Here is a 10,771-nt window from a genome sequence, read left to right on the forward strand (position 1 = left end):
ATTACAGTGTCTTGGGTGCTGTGGTGTCTTACGCCGCGCATCACTCGGCCACTAAATAATCGTCCCTGGGCCAGTTTGATATAAGGGTTATAATCCCATCGGCATTGGTCATCCATTTGAGCCCCGGTGGAGTGGGATTTGAGTTGGAGGCCCAAAATTGTTACACGTCAGGCGGGGTAATTTTCGCGTACCGCCACTAGCCCACGATAAAGTTATTCCACTATCTGATTCTCGTGTTATTTGGTTTTATTATCATGAAGATTTCTTCGTGGCAGTTGTTTTCTGGTATGCTATTAGCCGCGCCTGATTGGCCGCAACTGCAAGGGGCGGGTGGGGATTATATTCAGGAATTCCTGTATATGGATATGTCCGGGTGTATGAGTTATTCATGTGTAGATTGATTTTGCAACACTGGAATTAATATTTTGATAGTAGGGGGAAGAGGCGCTTTGGCGATATGCGTTCTGCTGCAGCCAGTTGCCGCAGTGGAGTGCCGGCCACACCGGAGGTAGTTTGGTTCGAGTTTGCTAGAAGCGTCTGTAGGGTGCGTATACGTAAAGAACATCATTTTGTCTAAGACAAGGGTTTCTTTTCATCTCGAGGTTATGTCTTCATGCCTCGATTGAACAGAAGCTGAACAACTCATACATACATACATATACCAAAGGCTTTTTCCTCCTTACAAGGGAGGTAGCCAAAAAGAAAAAGGCATAAAAACCATTCCCACCCATTCCATCCCTAATGCACTCCACTCCCCTCCACCCTCTACCCTCCCTCTTATCTTGGCACCTCCTGGATGACGGGTCATCCCTGCATATTGCCCACTGTCCTGGGTCAGAAACAGTGTCGCAAGACACAGCACATCCACAGCAAGGCCGCTTCATTAAATCGGCGACTCCCTCTTTCCGTCCCCTCATGCAGAACAACTCACAAGGGACAAAAGAACAAAAAAATCCTTGGTCAAAAAAAAAAAAAAAAAAAGGAAGTAGCCGTTGTCTTCGAGACAGGGTCCTCCTTTTCACCAGGAACTCAGTATTTTTTTTCTTTTTTTTTTTACTGATCTTGTTATGAATATGACGTTTCTTGTTTAGCTAAAGGATAATTAGGGACCAATGGCGGATACCTGACATTGATGATCCTGTATGACAGACGTCCAAGAGAGTCATCTCCCTGCTACCCGTCTTCAAAACCCTCCAAGACATCTCCATCTGAAGGTGCCCCAGGGAATTGATACTCGGTCACCGGACCTCAAAACCTCTGTCAGCTTCGACTGCACGACCTCCTCATAGTTTCTATTACAAACTGGTGACACAGAAACAATTCCACACTAATACCATACATATAGCATTCTAATACATCTTCCCTAAGAGACCTAAGAAAACCCGAGCACCATTGCCAGCCGATGTTGGGCTGCGGATATCCAGTCAGTGAAAGTCGAGGCTACAATTATTATTGTTATTATTATCATTATTATTATTATTATTATTATTATTATTATTATTATTATTATTATTTTCATTGTCATTATTATTATTATTATTATTATTTACCATTATCATCATCATTATTATTATTGTGACTAAATTTTTAGAAAGACCATTTAATTTGGAAAGCTCACCCTTGTTCCACTTATTCGATTCACGGAACCATTAAATTTCGATTTTCTTAAGTGTTCAAAAACGGAAACGAAATAACATATCTTGCCCATTTACATTAAACCGGGCAAAAATGCAAACGACCCATTCTGTAGCTTTCTTTTCAGGAAAGGAGACAAATGTTGTGGGTATGATAAGATAGTATTAGCGACACAAAGAAGTGGGGAGGCTGTCTTATGTGTTGTACTGATTATCTTCTTTTCATGAAAAATATTATAGATGATTACAACCATTCCTTTATCAACCATTCCTTTAATATTATAGATGATTACAACCACTCCTTTATCAACCATTCCTTTATCAATATTCACTCTGTGTGTGCGTGTATGTATGTGCATGTGTATAATATGTAGTCTATATGCATGATCTCAGAATGCTCCTTTCACCCAACCATGCCCTCTCTTGCCTTCCAGTTCGAGGGTTGTTACAAGGCATACTCGCGCCTCGAGAACCTCAAGACTCACCTGAGGTCCCACACGGGGGAAAAGCCGTATATGTGCGAGTTCCCCGGTTGCACAAAGGCCTTCTCCAATGCCTCGGATCGCGCCAAACATCAGAACAGGACCCATTCAAATGAGGTAAGTTTTTACCCCAATCGTAAATATAAAACAGAAATTAAATTAGATAATAAATTGAGTGGTCTTACTAACAAAACCCAACACATGAAGTTCTCTTCGTCAAGTAAAGCTGAGAAAAAGTTTGGGCCAAAGCATTTGAGTGTTTTTGTTGCCAGTACTTTGCCGATCATACTGCCGGACGGGCCCCTCGCTTCCGTTACAAAACCGTCGCCTCTGACTGCCCTCATTCCAGATTCCACAACGTAAAAACCCTCGGGAAAAAAAGGGAAATTTTAACTTCCTACCGAAAATTACCTTCTAACCCTGAATGAAGAGACTCAGGAGATCTGACCACCAACCTTGGCTTTCCTCCGTCCCTTCTCGGCTTTCCTTCCAACCGCCGTTTCCTACCCTCACTTCCTTCCATTCTTCTTGGTCTTCAGCTTCCCAACATCTCTTCGCCCGATGCTCACTCCAGGGCCCAGTAGGGCGACGCTTCTTGATACCATCTTGACTTTAATTGCTACCGCCCATCGCCATCAAAATAATATAGAGTACAAGACAGTCTGTCACACGGGCAGGCTGCCGAGACACACTGCCTGGCGCCCAGAGGCAAGGAAAACGACCTTTATATCAAGACGTTCTATGGGTCATTCTTGTGTATGTGAGCGCGCGAGGTGCTTCTACACGGCTCGTCATGTCGTGGACTCGACTTTGCAGGATAGTATTAGGAGGCGACACCACCCATTGGGCGGAGCGGGCGGCGGCGACCACGAGACGAGGCGCCTCCTTTATCTGCTGCAGTGTTTACTTTGTGGCGGGGACTGTCAGAGTTGCCAGGAGGCAGGGAGGTAAAGAAAAAGGACACAATGTGTAAAAGTAAGACATTTACGGGGAAAAGATGGACATTTCTAATTGGAGGAACAACGTAAATTATTCTTTCATAATTGGGTTTGAGATGAGAGGGGGTTGAATGAGTTTAATCGTGTATGAAGTGGGTGTGGGATTTGACTCAGCTACTCCCCATATAAGGGGGAGAAGGCCTTCGGTGTATGTATAATTGGGTTTGAAACAACTTCCCGTGGTGATAGATTTGTCAGCCAGTAGTATCTTACCTGCTCAGTATTCGATAGACATTTAATTAAAAAATAACATTGTTTATTTGATTTATAACGGTAGTAATTCATTTCATTCTTTCGTTATAAAAAGACACATGAATTTAAAAGAAGACATTGCCCTGAGAAGGACACACCTGGAAGCCATGTGGGTCATGGCGAAATTCCGCGTCAAGGGTTCCTCCGTAAGCTCCGCCCCCTGCCAACCGTCTCATTTCATATTCAATCAAGATTAGAGAAACTGATACATAAATATTGTTCAACTCAACGCTTGTATAAACATAGTATAATGAACTAGCAGTTTTTCTTGTCCAGTGTCTGTTATAGTGAACCTTGTAAATGCAGAGAAATTTTCTTGTGTATGCCAATTGGCGTCATGTTTGTAATTCATCTTTTTCTTTGCACACTGCGTAATGGAGGATCGGTAGGTGGTGTGTTGGGATCTTGCTTAGTAGTCAGTGTGTGCACCTCCCGTCACCTATACTGCCATGTCTTTGTCGTGTCCGTCTGTTTGCCCTAAGTTCTCTGTCTTCCTGTCAACACTTCTCAGTTATAATACATGCACTGCATCCAACAGCCTGCTCGAACCCACTCCCCCCTCCACCCCCAATTATGTACCGTACCTTCCAACGTGCCCCATGTAAATCTGTGCATGGATTGTAACGAATATATTGTTTGTTTTATTGTAAAGAATATAGTGTTTGTTTTCCCCATCCATGTGATGATGATGTTAATTTGTCTGTATTGTTGGCATTGAGATCCCCTAATTGCTCTAAGGACCGAATGTTGTAAACTTGTTGAAGACTTCCGCCACCCTGCATGTGTTTCCTATAGAAATGTAACATTGTTCTCTGTTTTACAGAAACCTTACGTCTGCAAGGCTCCAGGCTGTACGAAGCGTTACACTGACCCCTCTTCCCTGCGTAAGCATGTTAAAACTGTCCACGGAGCAGATTTCTACGCGTCTAAGAAACACAAAGGCAATGACCATCCCAGCGCCAATCCAGGGGGAGGCGCGGGAGGCGGGGGAAGCGGAAAAGATGGCGGGGCCAATCCTGAAGGTTCACCCCACTCAGACGGAGGCAAAGCGGGTTCTCTCTCCAGCCCGTCTGTCAAATCCGAGGTGAGCATGACCAACCCTTCTGTGTAGTTAACTGCAAGGATTTTCATTTCACTCCTCCTCGCCCTAATTGGGATGCAACTATGTGAAGTGGCACTTATTCCCCGGGCTGAGCCTAATCCCTTGACTGAAAGATCTTCGGGCCTGGCCGATGGCCGTTGCTGGTTTCCTGGATGCTGCGGGGATTGTGGAAAAGGGGACAAGTGTGAATGTAGTAGTTTCAGAGGGATTAGCTTGTTAAGTGTAGTTGGGAAGGCTTATGGGAGGATCTTGATTGAGAGGATTAGGAGAGGAACAGAAGGAGTAATTGGTGAGGAACAGTGTGGATTTAGATCAGATCTTTGTGGTAAGACAGATATGTGAGAAAGCTATAGGAAAGGGGAAGGATGTTTTTTGGGCTTTTATGGATCTGGAAAAGGCTTACGATAGGGTAGACAGAAAGGCACTGTGGGAGGTTATGCAGATATATGGGATAGGAGGAAAGCTTCTAGGAGCTGTCAAGAGTTTTTATTAGAGTAGTAGAGCTTGTGTCAGGATAAGAAATGGAGAGAGTGAGTGGTTCGAGGTAAAGGTGGGACTTCGTCAAGGATGCGTTATGTCGCCCTGGCTGTTCAACTTATACATGGATGGGGTAGTGCGAGAGGTAAATGCAAGGGTAGTGGGTCAGGGATTGGAGATGGTTAAAGAAAATGGAGAAAAGTGGGAGGTGAGCCAGCTGTTGTTTGCGGACGACACTGCGCTTGTGGCAGGATCGGAGGAGGGACTGAGGAAGTTGGTGACAGAGTTTGGGAGAGTGTGTGATAGAAGAAAGCTAAAGATAAATGTGGGTAAAAGTAAGGTGATGAGATGTACAAGGGGTGAAAGTGGCAGTAGACTGGAAGTGAGCATTAAGGGAGAGCGACTGGAGGAAGTGGATAGTTTTAGATACTTGGGTCCAAATGTGGCAGGAAAAGGTGGAGTGAAGGTGGAGGTAGAATGTAGATTGAGAGAAGTGAGTAAATGCCTTGGTGGATTGAAGAGTGTAATGAGGAATAGACATTTGGGAATGGATGCTAAGAGGAGACTGTATGAAGGAGTGATTGTGCCAACAGCACTGTATGGGGCAGAAACATGGAACATAAGAGAGGAAGAGAGAAGGAGTTTGAATGTGTTTGAGATGAGGTGTCTGAGAAGTATGATGGGGGTTACTAGGCTAGATAGAGTGAGAAATGAGGAGGTGAGGAGAAGAACGGGGGTGGAAAGGGAGTTGGGAGATAGGGTTGATGAAAGAGTATTAGGATGGTTTGGACACATGGAAAGAATGAGTGAAGAAAGATTAGTAAAAGAGGTATGGAAGGCAGATGTGAGGGAGTGAACATGAGGGGACGTCCTAGGATGAGGTGGATGGATGGGGTGAAGGGGGCTTTGGGGAAGAGGGGAATGTCTGTTGAGGAAGGACGGGAGAGGACAGAAGACAGGGGTGAATGGAGAATGGTTGTATATGGATGATGTTGTGATGCATGAGGTGGAATGGGCAGGGGGAAGGGGGGTGAGGTAGTATGTGTGAGCAAAATTTGACGCAGCCCGAAGGGATTTCTCCCCGTCTTCTCCTTTTATGCATGGGGGGGATGGAGAGGGGGGTCACCGATTTAATGAAGCGGCCTTGCTGTGGATGTGCTGTGTCTTGCGACACTGCTTCTGACCCAGGGCAGTGGACAAGGTGCAGGGATGACCCGTCATCCAGGAGGTGCTAAGATAAGAGGGAGGGTGGAGGGGTGTGGAGTGTATTCAGGGATGGAATGGGTGGGAATGATTTTATGCCTTTTCCTTTTTGGCTACCTCCCTAGTAAGGGGAAAAAAGCCTTGGTATATGTATGTATGTATATATGTAATCATGAATACATGATTATACCATATTTTTAGCACAGTATTGTAACCATAAAACTCTCTTTGTTACACAGGACCCAACCTCACCCGGACAGGAACACAGTCCGGCCATGGAGACGGTGGTGGGTGGGGGAGGTACTCCCATGGATCAGTCCCGCCTTCTCGAGGGCCCCATAAGTGACAACAACGTTAGCACAACTGCGGGCTACGAGACTACAGGCGGTCTGATCGAAACGGAGGGCGAGTGGGACTTGCCTGAAGAAGACCTGGACGCCAGCATTGACCTTCCCGTAGGCGTGGGGGCTCTCAATGGGCTTGGGGGCTCTGTCAACGGACCTGTCAATCTTCAAGACCGCAACCTACGGAACCCCCTGAAGAATCGCCTTCAGGCGAAGGGTCTCGCCAACATTCTTCCGAGCATTCCTGGAGGACCACGACGCTCGCTGGGCGGAAGCAGCGGGGTCGGAGAGTTGTCCCAACGTATTACTGATCTCAGAATGAGTGGCGGGGCCCTCCCACGCAAGAACCTGCTCGATCTCAACTTCAGACCAAATCAGACAGGTCTCGGCAATGCACTGGGTACCAGTCGCCGGGACTCAAACTCAACGGTGAGCACGTACTATGGAAGTATGCGGAGCGACCTCTCCCCCCACCCGCTCAGCAGCCGAAGATCTTCCGAAGTATCTGGAGTGTCTGGGCCCGGAGGACGCCAAGCAGCCATACCCTCACCCTACGATCCCATATCTTGTGGGTCTTCCAGAAGGTCCTCGGCCAACTCCAATTTCAACATGGCTGGCATTGCGCAGTCCATGACGTCACACCTTGCCAAGCTGCAGCGCCGGGCCCTCGCAACTCAAGAAATTCTTAACACTTCGAACCTGGTGGTGCAGGTATGCTTGATGAAGATTCGTGATTGTGTCGTTTATTATTTCTGTTTTCTTGTAGGGAGAACTTTTTTAATCCTAAGTTATTTGGATCTGTTTTTTGTCTCTTACAATGATGGGCTTTAATCCACTCCTGATGGTATTTTTTTCAGACACAAAACATGTCCTTGAGTCAGGACAACCTCCAGAACGTCCAATGGGGCAACGGTATGAATTGCGCTGGTATGGCAGCACCTATGGGTGCTAGTGCAGCTCAATTTGGCGCCAGCGGGCCTCTTGGACACCCTGGTGGCCCTCAGGCAGGCAGTGGGAACATGGAGGGGCCACGGCGTGCCTCTGACCCAGTGCGTCCTATGGAGCGAGGTCTTGCAGGAGTGCCTGGTCACCAGAAAATCCAGAGGTATCACAGCTACTCCAACTTCAACCCGCGAACGCCCCTGCCACCCATCCAGGCCAAACACCCCAACCAGGGGCTGCAACTCGATCAAGTGGCGGAGGACGAGCCCATCGAAAACAAATTGGTCCTGCCTGACGATATGGTGAACTACCTCAACCAGGTGATTATACTTATAACAGTTATGTTCTCAATTAATGTATTAAGTAATATGCAAACATTGACAGGAATTACATTAATGTGCCTCCCACTCAGTAACTGATACATTTGGGGATGTTTCAGAAGGGTACCGGTGATAGAGCTTCAGGAGACTCCAAGGGTGGAGCGCATGGAGGCGGAGGAGGGCCGCCTTACGGGCAACAGCAGATGCCTTCGCCAGCGTACGCTGGAGGCGGAAGTCAGCAGCCAGTGCCAAGCCCTGCCTTTTCAGGCCAACCCATGCCAAGCCCCGCCTACTCGATGCCTTCCCCGGCGAGCACGTACCAGTACGCTCAGCCGTCGCCAGGGTATTCCGTGCCATCCCCGGCCACTCATAACCAATACTCGAACCAGCCCATTGCCAGTCCTGCCAACCCACAGCAGTTCAACCCGGCTCTCTCCTCGCCAGCTTCAGGAGCCCAGGGGCCTCACTTTAACCAAATGGCGGGAGGATACCCCCAGCAGCCCCAGCAGGCTATGGCCGCCGCCTACCCCATGCAGCAGGGACAGCAGCATCAGTACCCGCAGCAGTATCCGCAGCAGGGGCAGCAGCAGATGATAATGAACCAACAAATGTACAACAGCATGATGCAGCAGCAGGGTCAGGGCAGGTACCCAGGTCCTTCCGGCGCCATGGGGCCTCAGGGGAACATGATGAACCCTCAGGGGAACATGATGGGTCCTCAGGGGTCAATGATGGGTCCTCAGAATGGCATGGGTTATGGGATGGGTCCTCAAGGCTACGGGGGACCTGTGCACGCCTGCGGACATCCGGCGCCGACTAACCTTCCACCCCCAATGTACCAGACACCATGTCAGGGTTGCCAAGCTCGCGGTGCCAACGCCATGAGCAGGGACATGACTCAGTACCAGCAGGGTGTCATGGGCAGCTGGCACGGTTCACAAATGAGTATGAACCAGCAGTATCATCAGCAGAACGCCCAGCAAGGTATGGCGATGATGGCCAACCAGGGGAACATGGGTTACGCGAACAGTGGGCAGCAGTTCATGGCGCCTCCAGTGACCCCCACCACTGCCATGGTACCAACGCCCTACACCACGAACAACCAGACTGGTGACGACGTGCAGTGTGGCGATGTGAGTCAGTCCTCCCAGGCACCAACGCCGAACCCGACCATGGGTTCTCTCCCGCCTCCCGCAGTTCGACAAACTCCGACGTCAAAGTCGAAGACCTCGAAGACAACCGGCGAAGGCGAGTCCTCAACCACCAAGCTTGAAAGCGAACCTACACTCAACCCGAAGGAAGCCAAGGTCGAGAATGATACTGGGGACTCGGAGGGGGTAGTGGTGAAGTCGAAGGCGCAAGAGGGTAGCGGGAAGGAGAATAAAAGTGGTAAGGAGGGCAAGGGAACCTCGAACTCAAATTCGTACATGAGACCCGACACGTATCAGCGCACGTTGGAGTACGTGCAACAGTGCCAGAGTTGGAGCTCTACCGTGGTCAAGGAGGAGGTAAGTAGTACGACTGACCAGAAGCCCAAACTCAATCCCAATGGCACAGTGATGGGATACACGGGGCCGTCGGTGGCCGCGCCTACACCTCAACAGCAGCAGCAGCCCCTGCAGAACCCCTGTGGTCCCCAGGGCCCGGCTTCACGTTTCACGACCCCACTGCCCCCCGTGGCACTCAACCAAACTTCCAATATGGTCATCAACGATATGACCTCCTCGCTCACGTCACTCCAACATGAGAACAAGTTCCTTCAACTTCTGCAATGAGGCTGCCAGCCATGATACGTTTGTCGTCGTTTCGGTGGATAGAGATTCTGGTAGATGATACGAGAAGTGTGTTCCTTCTGAACAGGAACTAGTGAAAAAACAATGATGTGTTCATTACGCGACTAGAAAACTATTGTGTCCATATAATTATTTTTCTCTCTTTGGTGAATGCTAAGCATGAACCTGCCTGTGCCAAGTGAACATCTGTGATGTTGTGCTCTCCTTAGTAACAAAAACAAATTGCCTGCGTAAGGTCTCAGTTGGCGTCAGACTCCAGTAAGACGATGAGGTGTGGTAGGCAAGGGGTTGCCGGTGTTCTTTAAAAATAGAAAATAAAATAAGAATAAAAACAAAGGCGGTACCAAGACAGTGATGCCATATCTTATCCCTCTTCCTGGTTTCCTTCAGGTTTCGCCCAGATAAATGATTATGAAGCCAGTGAGACGCCCCCCCCCAATCCCTAGTGCCAAATTCCCTGGGCTATAGGAGACGGCTACCTGTGTTAGTGCCAAGCTAGACCAACATACTCTTCAGCCTTTCATGCCGTGCTCTCGCGCACAGCTAAGCCCCCATAAACACGGGGCATTATTTGTTGTCCCAACACCAAATACATTTTTCAGTAATCAAAGGATCGTCCTCATCCACGTCCCCCTCTCCTCCCCAGGTAGTGGACGACTCATTTCGTCGCATGGAGAGATAGATAGGGGTGTAAAGACATGTGGAAAGGTGTTTTGCCATCTGTGAATACAAGTTGCAAATTTATCTGTAGGGACTTGCTAAAAAAAAGTCCAATTTTGTAAAATACTCTGTACATTGTTGATTATTTAAGCATTTGAAATAACAAGTGTTCTTCAAAATGTCTTTCCATGTTCTTAAATGTACTTATAACAATACTTTTTTATACCTGAGACGTAACACATGATATTGAAGACGTTTTCTTTTCCCATCGAATTTTAAATTCATTCCTTTTGGTCCTCGGAAGCAAAACTACAACTGCCGTACCAACAATAAACAATGTATAATGGCTGGAAAGGGAAATGCATGGTCATGAAATACATGAAAATGAACCCGAGAAGAGTCGAAGTAGGATTTGGAGACAGCTACTGTAGAAATAAGATTAAGGTAAAGAATTGGCGAGGTAACAAATGCCATAAACACTGTTTATGAAAAAGCCTGAAATTCTGGAGGTATATTTTTGTACAATTTATAGTTTCTGTAGCCTTATTACTTTTGATCATCTTT

At 47.7% G+C, this 10,771-nt stretch overlaps 1 protein-coding gene across 8 annotated transcripts in view; it reads left to right on the plus strand.

Moving 5' to 3' along the window:
• Positions 1-10,465, plus strand: part of ci (transcriptional activator cubitus interruptus) — an 879,964-nt gene extending 869,499 nt beyond the window's left edge. For 7 of the 8 annotated variants that reach the window (XM_076176248.1, XM_076176247.1, XM_076176249.1 and 4 more), the window contains 5 exons: positions 2,069-2,233; positions 4,190-4,450; positions 6,388-7,203; positions 7,350-7,754; positions 7,874-10,465. In XM_076176248.1, coding sequence (XP_076032363.1) covers positions 2,069-2,233; positions 4,190-4,450; positions 6,388-7,203; positions 7,350-7,754; positions 7,874-9,529 — 3,303 coding nt within the window. In that variant the 3' untranslated portion in view covers positions 9,530-10,465. The remainder of the gene's footprint in view (positions 1-2,068; positions 2,234-4,189; positions 4,451-6,387; positions 7,204-7,349; positions 7,755-7,873) is intronic. The other variant, XM_076176245.1, reaches the window with a different exon arrangement.
• The last annotated feature ends 306 nt before the right edge of the window (positions 10,466-10,771 follow it).

The sequence above is a fragment of the Oratosquilla oratoria genome, chromosome 38 (genome assembly GCF_046742065.1).
Source record: "Oratosquilla oratoria isolate Oo_2021 chromosome 38, ASM4674206v1, whole genome shotgun sequence".
Lineage (NCBI taxonomy): Eukaryota > Metazoa > Arthropoda > Malacostraca > Stomatopoda > Squillidae > Oratosquilla > Oratosquilla oratoria.